Here is a 23,499-nt window from a genome sequence, read left to right as displayed (position 1 = left end):
CAAGTGATAAACAGAACCAAGCAATCCCATAACCATTGGATCAGTTGTAAGCTCTGCAGTCCTGCCACATCCAGTCATGAATGGTGGTAGACAATTAAACAACTCACTGGCAGAGGAAGCCCCACAAATATCCCTCTCCTCAATGATGGAAGAGCCCAGCACATCAATGCAAAAGCTTTCGCAGCAATCTTCACCCAGAAGTCCCAAGTGGATGATCCATCTCGGCCTCCTCCAGTGGTCCCCAGCATGACTGAAACCAGTCTCCAGCCAATTCAATTCATTCCACTTGATAGCAAGAAATGGTTGGAGATACTGGATACTGCAAAGGCTGCGGGCGCTGACAACATTCCGGAAATAGTACTGAAGACTTGTGCTCCAGGACTTGTTGCTCCCAGAGCCAAGCTGTTCCAGTACAGATACAACACTAGTATCTACCCGACAACGTGGAAAATTGCCCAAGTATGTCCTATACAGAAAAAGCAGGACAAAGCCACCCCGGCCAAATACCGCCCCATCAGTCTCCTCTTGATCATTAGTAAAGTGATGGAAGGTGTAATCAACAGAACTGTCAAGCAGCACCTGCTCAGCAACGCCCAGTTTGGGTTCTGTCAGTGTCACTGAGCTCCTGATCTCATTTACAGCCTTGGTTCAAAAATAGGCAAAAGAGTTGAATTCCAGAGGTGAGGTGAGATTGACAGCCCTTGATGTCAAGGCTGCGTTTAACAGAGTGTGGTGTTGAGGAACCCCCGGCAAAACTGAAATCAGTGGGTATCAGAAGGCAAACTCTCTGGTGGTTGGAGTCATACCTGACACATAGGAAGATGGTCGTGGTTGTGGGGGGTCAATCATCTCCGCTTGAGGACATTTCTGCAGGAGTTCCTCAGGGTAGTGTCCTAGCCCCAACCATCTTCAGCTGCTTCATCAGTGACCTTCCCTCCATTATAAAGTCAGAATTGAGGATATTCGCTGATGATTGCAAATGTTCAGCACCGTTTGCGATTCCTCAGATACTGAGGCCATCTGTGTTCGCATGCAGCAACATCTCGACAATATCCAGGCTTGGGCTGGCAAGTGGCAAGTGACATTCGTGCCCCACAAATGCCAGGCTATGCCCATTAAGAGACAGTCTCACCAACCACCCTTTGACATCCTTGACGTTTCCTAGCTGAGATAGAGAGACAGAGACAAAAATACATTGTTTTGTGCCACTCCATAAGATCATATGACATAGGAGCAGAAATTAAGCTGTTCAGCCCACCGCGTCTGCTCACTGTTCAGTCATGGCTGATAAGATTCTCAACCCCATTCTCTCAGCTTTCTCCCTTAACCCTTGGTCCCCTTCACAATCAAGAACCTATCTATCTCTGTCTTAAATGTACTGAATGACCTGGCCTCCACGGCCTTTTGTGGCAGTGAATTCCATAGATTCACCACACTCTGGCTAAAGTAGTTTTTCCTTATCTCCATTCTAAAAGGTCTTCCTTCTACTCTAAGGCTGTATCCTCGGGTCCAAGTCTCTCCTACCAATGGAAACATCTTCCCAACATCCACTCTGTCCAGACCATTCAGTGGACTACAAGTTCCAGTTAGATCCCCCCCTCATCCTTCTACACTGCATTGGTTATAGACCCAGAGTCCTCACACATTCCTCATGTGTTAAGCTTTTCATTCCTGGGAACATTCTCGTGAACCTCCTCTGAACCCACTCCAGGGCCACTATATCTTTCTGAGATATGCGGCTTAAAACTGTGCACTCTACTCCAAACGTGCCCTGACCAGAGCCTTATAGACCCTCAGTGGTAGATCCCTGTTCTTATAAAGAACAAGAACAAAGAAAATTAAACACAGGAATAGGCCCTTCGACCCTCCAAGCCTGCACCAATCCAGATCCTCTCTCTAAACGTGTTGCCTATTTTGCAGAGATCTGTGTCCCTCTACTCCCTGCCCATTCATGTATCTGTCTAAGTACATCTTAAATGACACTGTTTTGCCTGCCTCTCCTACTTCGGCTGGCAACACGTTCCAGGCCCCCACCACCCTCTGCATAAAGAACTTTCCACGCATATCTCCCTTAAACTTTTCCCCTTTCACCTTGAAACTGTGACCCCTAGTAATTGAGTCCCCCACTCTGAGAAAAAGCTTCTTGCTATCCACCCTGTCTGTACCTCTCATGATTTTGTAGACCTCCATCAGATCCCCCCTCGACCTCTGTCTTTCTAATGTAAATAACCCTAATCTACTCAATCTCCCTTCACAGCTATACTGAGCAATATCCTGGTGAACCTCCTCTGTACCCTCTCCAAAGCATCCACATCCTTTTGGTAATGTGACCAGAACTGTACGCTGTATTCCATATATGGTCGACCCAAAGTTCTATACAACTGTAACATGACCTACCAACCCTTGTACTCAGTTCCCCGTCCAATGAATGAAAGCATGCCATATGCCGCCTTGACTACTCTATCCACCTGCGTTGCCACCTTCAGGGTACAATGGACCTGAGCACCCAGATCTCTCTGTGCATCAGCTTTCCCCAGGGCTTTTCCATTTACCGTATAGTTGGCTCTTGAATTAGATCTTCCAAAATGCATCACCTCACATTTGCCTGGTATGAACTCCATCTGCCATTTCTCTGCCCAGCTCTCCAATCTACCTATATTCTGCTGTATTCTCTGACAGTCCCCTTCACTGTCTGCTACTCCATCAAGCTTAGTGTCATCTGCAAACTTGCTAATCAGATCATCTATACCTTTCTCCAGATCATTTATGTATATCACAAGTAACAGTGGCCCCCAACACGGATCCCTGTGGAACACCACTGGCCACAGCTCTCCATTTTGAGAAACTCCCTTCCACTGCAACTCTCTGTCTCCTGTTGCTTAGCCAGTTCTCTATCCATCTAGCTAGTATACCCTTGACCCCATGCGACTTCACTTTCTCCATCAGCCTACCATGGGGAACTTTATCAAATGCCTTACTGAAGTCCATGTATATGACATCTCCAGCCCTTCCCACATAGATCAACTTTGCCACTTCCTCAAAGAATTCTACCAAGTTGGTAAGACATGACCTTCCCTGCACAAAACCATGCTGCCTATCACTAATGAGCCCATTTTCTTCCAAACTTAAATAGATCCTATCCCTCAGTATCTTCTCCAGCTGTCCTCAATTTTACTTTATCCAATTTCTATCTTCCCTCATTCATCACTTGCTCTCTTCTGACTCCTTTGTTTCTGTGTCCATTTAGTCACTTTCGTCTATATCTCTTAGCTCTTCATCTTTGAAAGTAGAAGAGTAGAGGATTTCTGATCCGTGGTTTTCAGAGTTTCAGCACATTGTAGGGGGCTTGAGACAAATTTTAACCCATCATATGGATAGAATAATGTAAACATTTGCAGTTATTTCTAGCTTTGAAGTTTCTATATTCATCTAATGCGTGAAGGAAAGTTGCAGCTTGTTAAGTATCGACCTTATGATCATTAAGCTCATGAGCATAATCCAAAACATATGTAAACATAGAACAGTACAGCACAATACCAGCCCTTTAGCCCACAATGTTGTGCTGACCTATTATCCTACTAAGATCAATCTACCCTGCGTACCCTACATTTTACTATCCTCCATGTCCCTATCCAAGAGTCACTAAAAAGTCTCTAAAGTATCTGACTCCACTACCACTGCCAGCAGCGCATTCCACACGCCCACCACTCTCTGTGTGAAGAACCTACCTCTGACATCTCCCCTATACCTTCCTCCAATCACCTTAAAATTATGCACCCTCGGATTAGTCATTTCTGCCCTGGGAAAAAGTCTCAGATCATTCACTCTATCTATGCTTCTCATCATCTTGTAAACCTCTATCAAGTCACCTCTCATCCTTCTTCACTCTAATGAAAAATGCACGAGCTCCCTCAACCTTTCCTCATAAGACCTGCCCTCCAGTCCAGGCAGCATCTGGGTAAATCTCCTGTGCAACCTCTGTAAAGCTTCCACATGTTTCCTGTAGTAAGGTGACCAGAACGGAACACAATATTCCAACTGTGGTCTAACCAGAGTTTTATAGATTTAAGATTTTGCGCTCACCGCAAACCAACAGCATCAGCTATTCGTTATAGCTTATTACCTGACTCCCCAAAGTCTATTCGCCAGCTAAATGCTACCAGTCAGGAGTGAAATGGAATACTCTGAAATTTCCTGGATGGGTGCAGCTCTAACAACACTCGAGTAGTATGACATCATCAAAGTTGAAGCAGCACGCCTGGCACTACATCAACAGATGTCAATTTTTTTTCAACCACTGACGCTCAGTATGTATTATCTACAACATGCAGTACAGAAATTCACCAACAATCCTGAGATTACATTTTGCAAACCCAGGACCACTTCCATCTGGAAGGACAAGGGCAGCTGACACATGGGTATGCCACCACCTTCGTTTCTCTGTAAGCCACTCACCATACTGTCATGGAAATAAATGTGATGTGGGCGTGCCAGTGTTGGACTGGGTGAACAAAGTAAGAAGTCACACGACACCAGATTGTAGTCCAACAGATTTATTTGAAATCACAAGCTTTCAGAACACCGTTCCTTCATCACCTAATTATCTCACATAACCATGTTGGACTATCATCTGGTGTTGTGTGACATCTGACTTTGGAAATATATCGCCACTCCTTCAGTGTCACAGGCTGAAAATCCTGGAGTTCCCTCCCTAACACATTGTGGATATACTACTGCACATGGGCTACAGCTGTTCGGGAAGGCAGCTCATCACTCCCTACTGAAGGATACTCAGTAATGGACAAAAAATGCTGGCCACGCCAGCGAAACTGACATCCCCTGAATAAAATGTATTTTTTTCAAGGGCATACCATCAAATTTCCATAGGAAATGACCACCCATGAAATCTTGCACCAAAGTGGGCAGGGCAAACAAAACTGTTTTCCCCAGGGTAGAAATGCCAATTACTAGGGAAACATAGGTTTAAGTGAAAAGTGAGTAAGTTTAAAAAAGATGTGAAAGGCAAGTTTTTACACAGCGTGTAAGTGCTTGGAATGTGCTTTCAAAGGATGTGGTGGAGGTGGAAACGATAACACTGTTTTAAGAGGCATCTTGACAGTTACATGAATGGGCAGGGAATAGACCGATACATACCACGTAGCGGCAAAAGGCTTTGAGTTTAGAAAGGCATCATGTGTCAGGACAGTCGTGTTGGGCTAAAGGGCCTGTTCCCGTGCCGTATTGTTCTTTGTTTTTAATTTCTTTTTAAACAGGCACTGAAGATTCATTAATTAACTTTCACAATATTTTAGTGTCAAATCAGGAACAGAAAATAAATAAAAATGGGGTTGACAGTGAGAAACAGATAAAAAGAACATGATGAAAGTGTAAAACAAAATTTAATTTTTAAAATCCCCCAACAATAATTAAAATCTGAAGAAATGAGACTCCTCCACTTGTAGGAGTCAGTTTTCCATGTCAGATAAATAACTATCAAACAAGGGTTGTTTATGCTATTAAAACGCTACTTAAACTGTAAAGGACAAGCCTGAGCCTTTTCTGGAATAAAAGCAAAATACTGTGGAAGCTGGAAATCTGAAGCAAATTCAGAAAGTGCTGGAGTAACCTCGTAGATCTGGCAGCATGTGTGGACAGAGAAACAGAGTTAGCATTTTAAGTCTGGTATAACTCTTTAGTCATAGATATTGCCAGATCTGCTGAGTTTCTGAAACTTTTTCAGCCTGTTTACTAAGCATCCATTGGGTCAAATATACTAGTTTCACACCTTTCCGTGCATTTTGCCTACTCTGCAACATTGTGATATAGCTTCTGGATCAATTTGGCAGTGGGGATCTCCTGATTTCCATTCTTAACTGCACAATTTTAGGCAAGGTGGAAGAGTAGTGATGATGTCACTGGACTAGAAATCTATAGCGACAGCCCAATGCAGTGGGAACATGGGCTTTTGAATCCCACCATTACAAATTAGGACTCAACAAAAATCTGGAATTTTAAAAAAGCTGATCTAATGGCTGATTGTCATAAGATCCCATCTGGTTTACTGATGGGCTTTATGGAAAGAAATTTGCCATCCCAACAGGCCTGATGTAACTCCAGATCCTCAGAAATGTGACTGATTCTTAAGTGTTTCACTAGTCCGTTTCAGAGTGCAGTCAGGTAAAGGTCAATTAGGAATGGTCAAGTATCGACCTTGTCAGTGACACCCACATCTCACATCTGATTAAAAGAAATTGTTGCAAATTGCGATCAGTGCTGATCACCTTGCTGTTCATTCTACAGCAAAATCAAGCCCAAGGTTTTTGAGTAAATTTGGCCCAGAAAGGTAATCTATATTTATTAATTATTTTAACAAGAAATCTACAACTTATAACCAATAATAATTGTGGTTTTAATTTTCATTTCAGTACTTTGCAGTAATGCATTTATAATTACACAGGGTTGAGGACAGTTGTTGAGGAGCTAGAACTAGAACGGAACAGACTACAGGAGCAAATCTTAATGTTGGAGGAGCGCTGTCAGGACTTGGAGGAAAAAGCACAGCTCCGTACCAGAGTAGAGTTCCATCAGGTAAGGATGAAAAGAGTGACCTAGTTCCGGTTTCATGAGTAGCTTGATGTAGGACAGATCTTGTTGTGTAAAGACCAAGAATGCAGTGGAAATGGTGTTTGTAAATGTAGCTTAGAGGAAAAGAGCGCTTGAGTTTGAACAAACAATATTCTGAAATGTCTGGGACTGATGCTCCATTATGTGCTTAATAGTCAGGCTGGTCGTATTTTATATCAACCTTTGCAATAAAATCATGCATGTCATGTGTTTTTCTTTTAAACGATTTTGTTTTAACTGCATCTCTCATTTACAAATCAAAAGTTGAGTTTTTCTTTTTATTTTCCGCTCTATTTGGCAGTTTGGAAGCCATGACCTGCATAGCAGTTGAATAATTCCTCCCTTCTGTTTACCTGCAGAAATGGAGAAATTTTCTGTTTGCTGATGCCATTTCGTATTGCCTTAAACATTGCTGAAGAGCATCAAAAGCCCAAACTGTGTGATTATTTGCCAAGGTTGACTTTTTGAATTGTTAAAATTTTCATCATGAACATGTGAAAATACTTAAATTCAAGGATCCAGTAATAAGACTGTCTAATGCAGGTGACCTTTGGTGTATGTGAAGAGGGGCAGCTACTGAGGGTTCTCCACACTGAGGTGTGTGTTTGATCTTGCTTCACTTTTAAGGTGATGAATAAGAGTTGCAGCGCATTCTCGGTTGTGTACTGTCGGTTCTGGTTTTCATATATAGGTAGTTATTTTGCCTAACGTTTTTTTAAATTGTGTCGTTGTGTTGTGGTTATGCCTAACTACGTTAAGAAAGCCAAGTGTGACAGAACTTGATGGGAAATAACTGTGAACAGTGAGAACTAATGCAGATTACAGGGGTGTCTAGACTTCAGATACAGTTGGAAAAATACATAATTTTAAAATGTTCAGAATAGATAATTACATTCTACACAACTACAGATATCTTTCAAGTGGAAAATGTGACAACTGGCATCATCTTTTCAAAAAGAATGATTTCTCATTCTTCCCTCTATAAAGCTCAAGTGCATAGTGTACAGATCAGCCTTGATCTGACTGAACAATGGAATAGATTCAAAACGTTTAGTGACTGGCTTCTGGTTCTCTCATTCTTAGATTATACCTCGGTGGGTCCAAAAACCAACATAGTTTAAATTTAAAAACAGTCTTGTAGAAGTAAAGAGTTTATCTTACACATTTTTCATCCAAAGACTCCATGAACTGGATAAGTCCCTGATCATTATTGCCTGAACCCTCAGGGGTCTCACTGGCCCTCCCTGGGACAAACTTGGCAAGAGAGCCTTGACTGAGCAACACCCCCCCCCCCCCCCCCCCCCCCCCCCCCGACTCCTGACTGATGTTAGGATGATGAAGATTATGTTTCTGAATTCAGTTCTTTGAGCCTGGTCTGCTTTTTAATAACATTCAGAAAGAATAGGAAATTGGGTAAAGAGGAAGCGGTAACACTACTCTTGAAGGATGCAATTGATGCAACGGCTAGAGGTAACCTTAGTGGAGGAACACAACCCTGATTTTACTGAATGACAAAGCTTGAGAGCCAAATGGCCTACTGCTTCACCTAATTCTACATGTCATGGAGTTTATCATACATGTGCTGGTTCTATGAAAGTGTTATCCGATTAATCTCACTACCATGATACTAAAACAGCTGTTCACTGTTGCACTCCAGCTCTTTCCCCAACGTCATATAAATTTGATAGCTTTATTAGGGGCGGCTCAGAGGCTAGCCCTGCTGCCTCACAGTGCCAGGCACCCGGCTTCAATTCCATCCCCAGGCAACTGTCTGTGTGGAGTTTGCACGTTCTCCCTGTGTCTGCCTGGGTTTCCTCCAGGTGCTCTAGTTTTCTCCCACAGTCCAAAGATGTGCGGGTAAGGTGGATTGGCCATCCTGAATCACTCATAGTATCCAGGATATGCAGGCTAAGTCGATTAGCCATTGGATATGCCGAGTTACAGGGATAGGGTGTTTTGGGGGTTGGGAGTGTTCATGGGATGCTTTTCAGAGGCCTCCTCCCACACAGTAGGGTTTCCATTGATATTAAGCTGGTTTTGCATTGTGCTAAATGAAACATTGGTGCTGTCAGCTTCTTTTGGGGCCACTGCTGTTTGTCATTTTTATAAATAACCTGGATGAGGGCGTAGAAGGACGAGTTAGTAAATTTGCAGATGACACTAAAGTCGGTGGAGTTGTAGGTAGTGTGGAAGAATGTTGCATGTTACAGAGGGACATAGATAAGTTGCAGAGCTGGGCTGAGAGGTGGCAAATGGAGTTTAATGCAGAAAAGTGTGAGATGATTCACTTTGGAAAGAGTAACAGGAATACAGAGTGCTGGGCTTAATGGTAAGATTCTTCGTAGTGTGGATGAGCAGAGGGATCTTGGTGACCATGTGCATAGATCCCTGAAAGGTGCCACCCAGGTTGATAGGGTTGTTAAGAAAGCTTATGGTGTGTTAGGTTTTATTAGTAGAGTGATTGAGTTTCGGTGCCATGAGGTCATGTTGCAGTTCCGGTCACTTCATTATAGGACGGATGTGGAAGCATTGGAAAGGGTGCAGAGGAGATTTACCAGGATGTTGCCTGTTATGGAGGAAGGTCTTATGAGGAAAGGCTGAGGAACTTGAGGCTGTTTTCGTTCCAGAGAAGAAGGCTAAGAGGTGACTTAATAGAGACATACAAGATGATCAGAGGATTAGATAGGATGGACAGTGAGAGCCTTTTTCCCCGGATGGTGATGGCTAGCACAAGGGAACGTAGGTTTAAATTGAGGGGTGATAGATGTAGGACAGATGTCAGAGGTAGATTCTTCACTACTGCGCTGTAATGTTCTAGCTTCTATGTTACAGCAGAACAGTTTTACTACAAAATTCAAAATGACCATACACTGGTAAAATGTAAAAAAAATTTTCTTCTGCAATTTTGCCCTGCTTAACTGGGATTGCAGGTAACTATGCGCAGCCTGTATATTGAGAAAAGAGAAGAGAAACAATTCATCAAATCAATTGTGAAGGTAGCTTTAGAAAATACTAGCTAATGACCCATGTTACCATGTGAATGTCTGCCGATGGTAGAATCAGGTGAATACTATGTAAACTTTCAGTGTATGCAGGGAATGGCCAGACTGCACAGAGAGCAAACAATAGATAATGAGAGATAATAAATAATTATAGTCAGGCCATTTACCAGGAAGCTTGTTGTGCCTGGTGGGACAGGTCTTGTCAGTAATTTACATCTGCAGCTAGTGACTTAGGCACTCAATAAAAGCATAAGAAATATGGACGCGGAGGTAGTGGTGTAGTGGTAATGTCCCTGGTCTAGTAATCCAGAAACCTTGGTTAATGCTGTGGGAATAGGTGTTTGAATCCCACCAGTACAAATGGTGAAATTTGAGGGGTTCTTGTGGTTCTTTCCTTGAGCTGGGAAGCCTAGGTTCACATTCTACCTGCTCCAGAGGAATATCATAACATCTCTGAACAGATGGATTAGAAAATTTCTAAAAAACAGGAGCAGTGTTCGAACCTTTGACCTCTCAAGCATGCTGCACCAGTTAGTGAGGTCAAGACTGATCTGAATGAGGCCTTAAGCCCATTTTTCTGGCTGCAACCATACAAGACATCTTAAATTGGGAGGAGTTTTTTTTTGCTATATTGTCTATGCTTTGTTTTCTCATCATGGGGAAATCTTTTTCTCAGCAGACCCTGGTAAAACCCCCCTAGAATCTTGTATGTTGCATTAAGGACCTTCTTGATCTTCTAATCTCCAATGATTATAGATGGAGAGGCTGTGATTTTCCCACCAATTCGAAGAGACAAATCATCCATGTCTGCATGATTGTCAAATAGATCCCATGTCTAAGAAGTATGACAGTGAGAGGTAAAGTGACCATAGTCCCAGAGGACCATGAGACTGCTCTCTCCTTAGAAAGAAGACTGCTGGTGAGTTTAACCTGAGTGTCACCATGCTTCAGGTGAGGAGCAAGGTTGAGAAGGTGGGTCCTTCATGGTACGGGACTTGAACCCGCACTATTGGCATCACTCTGTAATCCAAACTGTGCTAACCGACCCCCGTCGAAGTGAATGATTCGGGTACAACAACATTATGTTCATGAGTCGCTCAAAGATCATAAAAACTGCCAATGCTGGAATCAGAGATTACACATTGTGGAGCTGGAGGATTCAGAAAAATGAAGAAGGGTCCTGCCTCTAAACGTCAACTTGCCTATTCCTCTGATGCTGCCTGGCTTGCTGTGTTCCTCCAGCTCCAAGCTGCATGATCTTATGTTTATGAGTATTATAGAAATCCTATAGTGCAAATTGATGGGCCAAATGGCCTCTTTCTGCATCCCTTCGGACCTATGACCCTCACTCATAACCCCACATTTCCAATAGCTCATCCACCTGACCTGCACATCTTTGTACTATGGGAGGAAACTGGAGAGCTCGGCAAAAATCCATGTTGACAAGGGGAGAATATGCAAACTGCACGCAGACAGACAGGCACCTGAGGTCGGAATCAAACCCGGGTCCCTGGCACTGTGAGGCAGCAGTGCTAAGCAAAGGGAGTGCTAACCAGAGTATCAAAGAGATCTAGAAGAAGGAAAAATAATTGTAGACATCAGTAATCATGGTCTGTTAGTGTAACAGTGAAACATTTATCTAACTGAAAGGGCAACAGCTAGCTATGAAGTAGCCTAGATTCTGCAGGAACAAATTTGTGGCCTTCTGGTGAAATGATCATCTTAGAATTGACAGTACTGCTGAAGAAATCTGCTGAGAGTTCATGAAACATAGAAAGTTGGGGCAGATAGGTCATTTGGCCCTTTGAGCCTGCTGAACGCATTCAGTATGTTCATGGCTGATCAACTTGTACCCTATTTTGGCTTTATCCCCCAAACCCTTTGGTTCCTTAAGCCCTAAGATCTGTATCTAATTTCTTCTTAGAAAGATTCAGTGTTTTGGCTTTGGCTGCTCTCTGTGGCAGAGAATTCTACAGGCTCACTACTCTCTGCATGAAGAAATTTCTCCTCATCTCAATCCTAAATGTCCTACCCAATTTCCTGGGAATGTGACCTTTGGTTCTGGACTACCTGGTCTTCAGGAACAGTTTTCCTGTGTTTACCTTGTCTACTTCTATGAGAATTTAATAGGTTTCTGTGATATCCCTTCATTTTTCTCAGCTCCAGTGAATGTTAACTGATCCATTCTGTGTTCAATCCTTAGTCCTGCCATCCCAAGAATCAGCCTGGTAAATCTTTGTTGCACTCTGTCTATAGCCAGAACATCTTTCCTCTGATAAGGAGACCAGAACTGCACACAATACTCCACATGTGGTCTCATCAAGTCCCTGTGTAATTACAAAAAGGATTCCCTGCCCCTGAGATAACACGGTGTGAAGCCGGATGAACACAGCAGGCCAAGCAGCATCAGAGGAACAGGAAAGCTGACGTTTCGGGCCTAGTCCCTTCTTCAGAAAAAATGATTTTTCTGGAGAAGAGTCTAGGCCTGAAACTTCAACCTTCCTGCTCCTCTGATGCTGTTTGGCCTGCTGTGTTCATCCGGCTCTACGCCTTTTTGTCTCAGATTCTCCAGCGTCTGCAGTTCCTATTATCTCTGATACCTTCTTTACCACCTGCTGCACCTGCATGCTTACTTTCAGTAACTGGTGTACACGGACACCCAGGTCTCGTTGTGCCTCCTGCGTTCTCGATCTGATGTTGTTCAGAAAATAATCTGCCTTCCTGTTTTTGTTACTAAAGTGGATTCTGTTCATACTTCATCTGCCATACATTGATAAACGTGTCCGAATCACCCTGAAGCATCTGTGCACCTTCACTACAGTTCACCCTCCCAACCAGCTGTGTGCCATCTGTAAAATTGGAGATGATAATTTTAGTTCCTCCATCTAATTCATTAATATAGTGTTCAAGAATTGATCCTGCAGTACCCCATTAGTGACTGCCTGCCATTCAGAAAAGACCCGTTTATTCTGACTCTGTTTCCTGCTGCCTTCCAATTCTTTGTCTGTTTCATTACACTACCCACATCCCAAACACTTCAATGTTAGATGCTAATCTCCAGTGTGGGACCTTATTGAAAAAGCCTCATGAAAGCTAACCCATGGAAAGCCTCTTAAAAGTAAAGCGCATTCACTAGCTACCTCTTAACAACTCTTGTCATTAGATTCAGTCAAAGTTTCAGGAGATTTGTCAAGCACGATTTCCCTTTTGTAAATTCAAGCTGACTCTATCTAGTCCTGTCACTGTTTCCAAGTTCTGTGCAACTAAATCTTTACTAAGGTCAGGGAAGGTGGTAAAATAGGGGGAGGTATGGCTTTGTTGGTCAAGGACAGCATAACGGCAACTGAAAGAACCTTTGAGGAGTCGTCTACTGAGGTGGTATGGGCTGAGGTTGCTGAGTCAGTATGGGTGGAAGTTAGGTACAGCAAGGGAGCAGTCACCTCACTGGGGGTTTTCTACAGACCCCCAAACAGCAGTAGGGAGATCGAAGAACTCATTGGCCGGCAGATTGTTGAAAAGTGCAAACGTATCAGGGTTGTTGTTATGGGTGACTTCAACTTTCCCGATATAGATTGGAACCTCCTTAGTGCAGATGGTTTGGATGGAGCCGTTTTTGTCAGGTGTGTTCAGGAGGGTTTCCTTACTCAGTATGTGGACAGGCCGACGAAGGGGGAGGCCATTTTGGATTTGGTTCTCGGCAATGAGCCAGGACAGGTGTCAGGTCTCGTGGTGGGAGAACACTTTGGCGACAGTGACCACAACAGCCTCACATTTGCCATAGCCATGGAAAGTGAAAGGAGCAGTTACCAGGGTAAGATATTTAACTGGGGAAAAGGAAACTATGATGCTATCAGACAGGAGTTGGAAAGTACAGATTGGGAGCAATTGTTCCACAGAAAGGGCACAGAAGACATGTGGAAGCTGTTTAAGGAACAGTTGTTGCGAGTGATGTATACATTTGTTCCTCTGAGACAGGTAAGAAGGGGTAAGATTAAGGAGCCTTGGATGACAGGTGCAGAGGTGCTTCTTGTCAAAAAGAAAAAGGCAGCGTACGTAAGGTGGAGGAAGCAAGGGCCTAGCACAGCTTTAGAGGATTACAGGCATGCTCGGAAGGAGCTCAAAAGTGGACTGAGGAGGGCCAGGAGGGGGCACGAAAAAGGCTTGGCAGGAAGGATTAGGGAGAACCCAAAGGCATTTTACTCATACGTGAGGAATAAGAGAATGATCAGGGAGAAGGTAGGGCCGATCAGGGATAGCATAGGGAACTTGTGCATGGAGTCTGAGTAGATAGGGGAAGCCCTAAATGAGTTTTTTGCTTCGGTTTTCCCTAAGGAAAGGGACCTTGTTGTGAATGATAACTTTGAGGAGCAGGAAAACAGGCTTGAACAGATCGAGATTGAGGAAGTTGACGTGCTGGACATTTTGGCAAACATTAAGATTGATAAGTCCCCAGGGCCAAACCAGATTTATCCTAGGTTGCTCCGGGAAGCGAGAAAGGAGGTTGCTAAGCCGCTGGCGAAGATCTTTGCTCCTCACGCTCCACGGGAGTCGTACTGGAAGATTGGAGGGAGGCAAATGTTGTTCCTCTTTTCAAGAAAGGGAATAGGGAAATCCCTGGAAATTACAGACCAGTCAGTCTTATATCTGTGGTCAGCAAGGTTTTGGAAGGAATTCTGAGGGATAGGATTTATGACTATTTGGAAAAGCATAGCGTGATTAAAGGGAGTCAGCATGGCTTTGTGAGGGGCAGGTCATGCCTTACAAATCTTATTGAGTTCTTTGAGGAGGTTACGAGACAGCTTGACGAGTGTCCAGCAGTTGATGTGGTGTACGTGGACTTCAGCAAGGCATTTGATTCGGTTCCCCACAGCAGGCTCATTCATAAAGTCAGGAGGTATGGGATACAGGGTGATTTGGCTGTCTGAATTCAGAATTGGCTGGCTGACAGGAGGCAGAGAGTGGTTGTAGGTGGTAAGTATTCTGCCTGGAGGTCAGTGCTGAGTGGTGTCCCGCAGGGCTCTGTTCTTGGGCCTCTGCTCTTTGTAGTTTTTATAAATGACTTGGATGAGGTGGTTGAGGGGTGGATTAGTATGTTTGCTGATGACACAAAGATTGGAGGTGCCATTGATAGTATCGAGGGCCATTGCAGGCTTCAGTGAGACATTGACAGAATGCAGAGCTGAGCTGAGAAATGGCAGATGGAGTTCAACCTGGATAAATGTGAAATGATGCATTTTGGAAGGTCGAACTTAAATGCTGAATATAGAATTAGAGGCAGGATTCTCGGCACTGTGGAGGAACAGCGGGATTTTGGTGTTCAAGTGCATAGCTCCCTCAAAGTTGCCACCCAGGTGGATAAGGTTGTTAAGAAAGCATATGGTGTTTTGGCTTTCATTAACAGGAGGATCGAGTTTAAGAGCTGCGAGGTTATGCTGCAGCTCTACAAAACCCTGGTGCGACCACATTTGGAATATTGTGTCCAGTTCTGGTCGCCCTATTATAGGAGAGATGTGGAGGCTTTGGAGAGGGTGCAAAGGAAGGTTTACCAGGATGCTAGATAATAAAATGTGAGGCTGGATGAACACAGCAGGCCAAGAAGCATCTCAGGAGCACAAAAGCTGACGTTTCGGGCCTAGAAAGATTCGGATTATTCCACGGCACAACATCATAGGCCGAAGGGCCTGTACTGTGCTGTACTTTTCTATGTTCTATAACAAAGTCCTGCATTTTCCCTGCTATTAATGTTGGTTTAACCAGTCTGTAATTCCATGCTATCTCTCCTTTTTGTAAAAAAGAGGGATTGCGTATTTTCAATTCATTGTTGCAGAGATAGTAGGAATTGCCGATGCTGCTGGCGAATCTGAGATGAACATTGTCTGAAGCTGCATGAACACAGCAGGCAAAGCAGTGTCAGAGGAGCAGGAAAGTTTGACGTTTCAAGTCGAGATCCTTCTTCAGTAATGGGAGAGGGGAAGGGGATCCTGAAATAAATCGGGAGACAGGGAGAGGTGGATAGAAGATGGATAAAGGAGAAGATAAGGTGAGAGGAGACAGAAATGTCAAAGGGGCAGGGTTAGAGCCAGTGAAGGTGAATGTAGGTGGGGAGTTAGGGAGGGAATAGGTCGGTCCAGGGATGTCGGACAGGTCAAGGAGGGGGCGTGGGGTTTGAGGTGGGAGGAATGGTCAGGGAGGTGGGGACTAGCTGGGCTGGTTTTGGGATGTGGTCAGGAGAAGAGAGGATTTTGAAGCTTGTGAAATCCACATTGATACCCTTAAGCTGCAGGATTTCCAAGCGAAATATAAGATGCTGTTCTTGCATCTTTCGGGTGGCGTCATCATGGCAGTGCAGGAGGACAACTTCCACAAATTCTCCTTTAATTCCTCCCACTTCCTACCGACAAATGGTGTGGCCATGGGCCCAAGCTATGCCTGCCTCTTTGTAGGATACGTGGAACAATCCCTCTTCCAAAGCTACACTAGCCCTATCCCCCATCTCTTCCTCTGTTACATTGATGATAGTTTCGGCGCCGCCTCATGTTACCACAAGGAGCTCAAACAGTTCATCCTCTTCACTAACACTTTCCACTCCAACCTTAAGTTTACCTGGACCATCTCTGACACCTCTCTCTCCTTCCTGGACCTCTCTGTCTCCATCTCTGGCATTCACCTGGAAACCGATATCCATTTTAAGCCCACTGACTCCCACAACTCCCTAGAATATTCCTCCTCCTACCCACCTTTCCTTTGCCTTGGCCACATCTGCTTCCAAGATGAGGCATTCCGTTTCCGAACATCCCAGATGTCGTCCTTTTTTCAAGAACCACAACATCCCCTCCACAGTGATCAAAAATGCACCCGACCATGTCTTCCGCATTTCCCGCAAATCATCCCTCACACCCCCTATCCGCAATAATAATAACCAAAGCAGAATCCCACTCATCTTCACGTACCACCCCACCAACCTCCAAATCCAATGCATCATCCTGTGACATTTCTGCCATCTGCAATCTGACCCCACTGCCAAAGACATTTTTCCCTCCCCACCCTGATGTGCTTTCTGGAAGGACCATTCTTTCCGTGACTCCCTTGTCTGCTGCACACTCCCCTCAAGCACCACCACTCCTGGCACTTTTCTCTGCAACCACAGGAAGTGTTACACCTGCCCCTACGCCTCACCCCCATCCCAGGCCCCAAGAAGACTTTCCACATCAAACAGATGTTCACCTGCACATCAGCTAATGTGGTATATTGTATCCGCCGTACCAGTTGTGGCTTTCTCTACATCAGGGAAACCAAGCAGAGGCTTCGGGACCGCTTTGCGGAACACCTACACTCAGTTCACAACAAACAACTACACCTCCCAGTCGTGAACCATTTCAACTCATCCCACCTGCCATGACTCTTTGGACGACATGTGCATCCTGGGCCCCCTGCGTTGCCACCTGGAAAGCTGCAAGAACAGCATCTCGTATTTTGCTTGGGAACCCTGCAGCCCAAGGGTATCAATATGGACCTCACAAGCTTCAAAATCTCCCCTCCCCGACCACACCTCCAAAACCAGCCCAGCTAGTCCCCCGCCTCCATAACCATTCCTCCCATCTCCTTCCACTAATCTCATCCCACCCCCTTGACCTGCCCGTCCTCCTTGGACCGACATATCCCCTCCCTAACTCCCCACCCACATTCACCTTCACTGGCTCTAACCCCACCTCTTTGACCTGTCTGTCTCCTCTCACCCTATCTTCTCCTTTACCCATTTTCTATCCGTCTCCCTATTTATTTCAGAATCCTCTCCCCTCCCCCACTTCTGAAGGAGGGTCTTGACCCGAAACATCAAACTGTCCTGCTCGTCTGATGCTGCTTGGCCTGCTGTGTTCATCCAGCTTCATACCATGTTGTCTCATCATCTGCCTTGGTGGATTTGAACCCAGGTCCCCAGCACATTTGAGGAGGCAATGGCCTCCTGGTATTATCGCTGAACTGTTAAACAAAGATACCGAGCTTACATTCTGCGGGCCGGGTTCAAATTCCATCATGACAGAGGGTGGAATTTGAATTCAATAAAAATATCTGGAGTTAAGAATCTAATGGTGATCATGAATCCATTACTGATTGTCGGAAAAACTAGTCTGGTTCACTAATGTCCTTTAGGCATGGAAACTGCCGTCTTTACTTGGTCTGGCCTACTCGATGTGGTTGAGCCTGAACTGCCATCTGGGCAATTAGAGATGGGCAATAAACGCTGCCTGGCCAGCGACGTCCTCATCCTGTTAATGACTTTTTTTAAAAAATCTAGGCCTCTATTAAAGTCTGGCAATCAACTACTAGTCCATCGCCTACACATTAGCTCCCCTCCGATACATAGGAATTGCCCAGGTTCTACAGAACAAATGGACAAAAAGAATAAGAGAAGTACAGCACGAGAATGAGCCCTTAGACCCTCCAAGCCAGTGCTGATAATCATACCCTGACTAAACTAAAAAAGAAACTTTCTGTCCTTATTTGATCCGGATCCCTGTATTTACCCTGCATTCATGTAACCATCCAGATGCCCCTGAAATGTCACCAACGTGCCTGGATCTACCACCTCTTCTCTGTGTGTGTTCCAGGCTCCTCCCACTCTCTGTGTGAAACCCTTCCCTCACCTATCTTCCTTAAACATTCCCCCTCTCACCTTGAATGTGTGCCCCCTTGTAATTGAAATGTCAACCCTAGGAAAAACCCTGTGACTATCCACCCGATCTGTGCCTCTTGTAATTTTGCAGACCTCTACCAGGTCTCCTCATAGCCGCCATCTTTCCAGTGAAAACAATCCTAGTCTTTTTAACCTTTCCTCATAGCCAATGCACTCAAGACCAGGCAACATCCTGGTGCACCTTCTCTGTATTCTCTCCGAAGCTTCTACGTCCTTCTGGTAATGTGGCAACCAAAACTGCTCACAACACTCCAAATGCAGCCTAACAAGGGTTTTGTATAGCTGCGACATGTTTTGCCAACTCTTGTACTCTGTGGCCCAGCCGATGAAGGTAAACAGGCCATATGCCTCGTTAATTACCTTGGCCACACGTGTTGCCATTTTTAGGGAATTGTGGACCTGCGCACCTAGATCTGTCTGAATGTTCATGTTCCTAAGGGTTCTGCCGTCTACGGTATAATTCACTCCTAAATTTGATCCTCCAAAATGCATCACCTCGTATTTGTCTGGATAAATCTCCATTTGCCATTTCTGTGCCAAAGTCGCCAATCTATATCCTTGAACAATTTTTGGCACTGTCAGCAACTCCACCAATCTTCATGTCATCTGTAGACTTACCACTCAGACCGTCTACAGTTTTCTACAGATCATTTATATATACTTGAAAACAACTGCGGACCTAGGGCTGATCCCTGTGGAGCACCACAAGTTACCGGCCTCTATTCTGAAAAACAAGAATCTTGAAAGGTGACCACTGATGCAGCCACCATTCTTAGTGTGATGTTCTTAACTACTCGGGAATGTACATTATCAGGCCATAATGCCCTAAGATACAAGAGCAGAATTAGACCATTCAGCCTGTTGAGTCTTAACCATTTGACCATGGCTGATATATTTCTTGACACTGTTCTCCCGCCACCCCCCAGTAAACTTTGATCGCCTTATGAATCAAGAACCTATCAATCTCTGATTTAAATGTACTCAAAGCCTTGGCCTCCAAGCTTTTTGCAACAATGAGCTCCAGAGGTTCACCACCTTCCAGCTGAAGAAATTCGTCCTCAATTTGGTTCTAAAGTGCCTTCACTCTGAGGCTGAGCCCTTGGGCCCTAGTCTCTCTGACTGGTGGAAGTATCCTCTAAGCATTCAGTCTATCCAGGCCTCTTCAGATTTGTGATGTGATAATGGGAACTGCAGATGCTGGAGAATCCAAGATAATAAAATGTGAGGCTGGATGAACACAGCAGGCCCAGCAGCATCTCAAGAGCACAAAAGCTGACGTTTCGGGCCTAGACCCTTCATCAGATGTCTCTGATGAAGGGTCTAGGCCCAAAACATCAGCTTTTGTGCTCCTGAGATGCTGCTGGGCCTGCTGTGTTCATCCAGCCTTACATTTTATTATCTCTTCATATTTGAACAAGGGATCAGGTTTTTCAGCTCGCAAAAACTGCACCTATGTGTAACACCTTTTTAAACTAAAACCTTTTGCTTCTACATCGTCTGTATCTGTCAAGATGCCTCTTAAACATTGCTATTGTATCTGCTTCTGTAAATTTCAGTGCAATTCCCCACACCCCACCTCCTGCACCCCCACTCTTTTACACTGCATCGAGTAAAGACCCAGAGTCCTCAACTGCTCCTCATACGACAAGTCCTTTATACCCAGGATCATTCTGGTAAACCTCCTCTGGGCCCGTTGAAGACCAGCATGTTTTTCCTTAGATACAGGGCCCAAAACTGCTCACAATATTACGAAATGCACTCTGACCAGAGCCTTATACAACCTTGTCAATATGTCCGTGCTCTTGTATTCTAGTCCTCTTGAAATGAATGCTCTCATTGCATTTGTCTTCGCCTCCCTAACTAACAACTAACCTAAAGAGAATCCTGAACTTGGACTCCAAAGTCGCTTTGTACTTTTGAGGGCAGCATAGTGGCTGAGTGGTTCGCACTGCTGCCACACAGAGCCAGGAACCGGGTTAAATTTCAGCCTTGGGCAACTGTCTCTGTGGAGTTTGCATATTCTCCCCATGTCTGAGTGGTTTCTTCCGGGTGCTCTGTTTTCCTCCCACAGTCCAAAGATGTGCAGTTGAGATAGATTGGCTGTGCTAGCGTCTAGGGTGGACAGTGCAGGGATAAGATAAACGGTGGGTCTGGGTGGGATGCTCTTTGGAGGGTCAGTTTGGACTTGATGGGCTAAATAGCCCGCTTCCATGCTGTAGGATTCTATGATTCTAAGGTTTTGGAATAGATCTGTAGCTCTGTTGTGGGTGTTGAGGTTGGTTGGCTCGCCGAGCTGGTTTGTTGTTCCGCAGACATTTCGATACCATGCTTGGTAACATCCTCAGTGCAGCCTCTGAAGCATCGGTGTGCTTTCCTGCCTGGTTTTTAAACTCTGGGGTCCATCGCGATGATTGTCTCTCTCCCGGGTTTCCTCCATAGAGAAATGTAAATGGGGTCGAGTTCAATGTGTTTATTAAAAGCATGCTTCGTGGAGTGCCATGCTTCCAGGAATTCTCGTGCTTGTCTCTGCTTAGCTTGCCCCAGGATCTTGGTGTTGTCTCAGTCGAAGTCGCAGTTCTCCTTGGCCATGTGGATTGAGATGAGTAAGTATTGGCCATGTCTTTTTGTAGCCAGTTGGCGTTCATGTTCTCTTGTTGTTAGTTTCCTTCCTGTTTGTCCGATGTAGTGTTTCTCACAGTCTCTGCAGGGGATCTTGTGGATGACATCGGTCCTGTCCATGGTGGGGAGTGGGTCTTTAGTTCGAGTGAGCACTTGTTGTAGCGTTGATGTGGGCTTGTGCGCCACTCTGATGTCCAGAGGTCGTAGAAGTTTTGTGGTGAGTTCTGACATGTTCCTGATGCAGGGTAGTGTGCTGAGTGTGTCGGGGCATGATTTGGAGCTCCTATGTTTGCACTCAGTGTGTCTTGCAAAATTCATCAGTGAGTGGAAAATCATATGCAGTGCATCTGTGATTTCCTAAGGTATGCTTCTATAAAGTGTTAGAATCTTGTGCTTACCCCCAACGTGAATTGCATTACAGGAAAGATGTGGAAGCATTGGAAAAAGTGCAGAGGCGATTTACCAGTGTGTGGCCTGGAATGCCAGGAAGGTCTAACAAAGAAAGGTTGAGAGATCTCGGGCTTTCACTTTAGAACGACGAAGGATGAGAGATGACTTGATAGGAGTGTACGAAATGATCAGAGGTATAGATAGAGTGGACAGCCAGACTTTTTCCTAGGGTGGAAGTAGTTATTATGAGGGCGCATGGTTTTAAAGTGAGTGGAGGTAAATATAGAGGAGACGTCAAGAGGTGGGTTCTTTACTCGGAAAGTGGTAGGGGTATGGAATGCATTGCCGGAGAGGGTAGTGGAGTTGGCCTCATTAGGGGCATTTAAGCGGCTATTAGATAGGCATATGGATGATAGTATAAGGTAGGGGTGGAGGTTAGATAGACCTTAGTTTCAGGTAAAAGTTTGACACAACATCGTGGGCCTGTACTGTGCTGTACTGTTCTATGTTCTGTAAACCATGTGAGAGAAAAGTTGTGGTGAGTTGATTGTTCCTGTTTGCTGTGCTAAATCTTATGCTTTGTTGAATGTTCAAGGGATGTCGAAGGACACAGAAGAGCAAGGTCGCATCTAAATGTCCACCATTATAGTTCTTTAACTAGATGTGCAGAGAAGTGGATTTCATAAAAAATGAAGAAGTGATTGGGTTTTTTATCGTTGCACTGTTTAATCTTTTAAATGTGCAGCTATACATGTATTTTGCACTGTTGAAAAAGGATGCCATAAATGCATTAAAACTTGATTAATATGGCTGAGGAATTTCAAATGAGTTGATGCCATTCAAGTCGACGAGTTTGATAAGATTGGAAGCATTCTATTTTGTCGCCTTAGTTTCTTGTTTACCCAAACTATAATGTAATTTGGAAGGTTAAACTTTAAGTCTGAAACTTTGGATCAAAGAAGGCATGAAAAACAGAGTTTTGTCTAAACCTGCTAAAAATTCTTTCTTTCTGATGCAGAGTGAATCCGAACGCTTGCAGAATCAACTGTCCCTTGTGCGATGCCAGCAAAGCCGTGATTCTGAGCAACACCATAATCTTATTACCAATCTAAATGAGCAGTTGAAAGAGTAAGAACGTTAACTTCTATATTTCAGATTGATGTAGAATACAATTGTTCAGATTTGAGTTTTCAGAAAGTTAGTTCAACAATTATGGACATTACTTCTTGGTATCCTTCGCGTTCTTTGGGTGTTGTTTTTCAGAAGCTTTATATAACACATGTTTGTCTAAAAATGGCGTCAAGAAGTGGCACCTGGTCTCCCAACTAAAGTTTTTTTTTTGATCCTCATGTTCAACCTCTTGTTGGTTAAGGCAAACTTTTTAAATTAGATGAGATAAGGCAAAGTTGGAGTGATATATATGCCAAACTAGTAAGTATTGTTAGAACCCTCGCTGATCCCGTTTGTTTGTGAGACCAGCCTGGAAACTCCTTGCATGCTGAGCCTTGATTCAAGAAGTTCCAAATAAACAGCACCCCTAGGAAGAGTATTGTGTTTAAACAGATTGCAGAAGTTGGGGCATCTCATTGGGTAAGGAATTTTGTTTTGATCCACTTTCTTCATGAATTGTAGCTGCTACAAGGCTCAAGCAGCCCAATTTAAGCCCATGTCCTGCTCTGCCTTATGGCTAATGTCTTGAAATGTACAAAATACTTAGAAATAGATAAAATAATTGCAGATCAGAGACTTCCCCCTGTTTGGGAAGTCTTGAACCAGGAACACAAATTTACAATAAGAACAAGCTTGCCTCCATTTGAGATGAAAGTTGTGAATTTTAGGAATTATTTGCTGCAAATGGCTGTGGAAACTTAGTCTTTTGAGTATCTTTGCTGATTGTCAGCCATAATTGTATTAAATGGTGGACCAGACTCAATATGAGGCTGAATGGCCCACTCCTGCTCCTGCATTCTTCACCACCTTGACTAGAGGGAGAAATGCAGAAAAACTGGAACAATCAAGTGCCGCTCGAGGGGTGTCTATCTTCTGTGTTTCTGACAGACATGGCATAGTCAGATGAAATGACACTCGAAACAACTGGGCTAGCCATCAGCTGGAGTACAGTGTCCCTGTCCTGGGCACCATGCAATCCTTTCAGGAGGGCATCAAGGA

The 23,499-nt window shown here is 44.4% G+C and overlaps 1 protein-coding gene across 3 annotated transcripts in view; it reads left to right on the top strand.

The window, feature by feature from the left end:
• LOC125459525 (golgin subfamily B member 1-like) overlaps nucleotides 1–23,499 on the top strand; it is a 114,649-nt gene that overhangs the window by 13,292 nt on the left and 77,858 nt on the right. For all 3 annotated transcript variants that reach the window (XM_059652216.1, XM_059652215.1, XM_059652217.1), the window contains exons 3-4: nucleotides 6,458–6,588; nucleotides 22,349–22,458. In XM_059652216.1, the coding sequence (XP_059508199.1) occupies nucleotides 6,458–6,588; nucleotides 22,349–22,458 (241 nt within the window). The remainder of the gene's footprint in view (nucleotides 1–6,457; nucleotides 6,589–22,348; nucleotides 22,459–23,499) is intronic.

Source organism: Stegostoma tigrinum, chromosome 17 (genome assembly GCF_030684315.1).
Source record: "Stegostoma tigrinum isolate sSteTig4 chromosome 17, sSteTig4.hap1, whole genome shotgun sequence".
Taxonomy (NCBI): Eukaryota; Metazoa; Chordata; class Chondrichthyes; order Orectolobiformes; family Stegostomatidae; genus Stegostoma; species Stegostoma tigrinum.
This window is presented reverse-complemented; position numbering and strand designations above follow the sequence as displayed.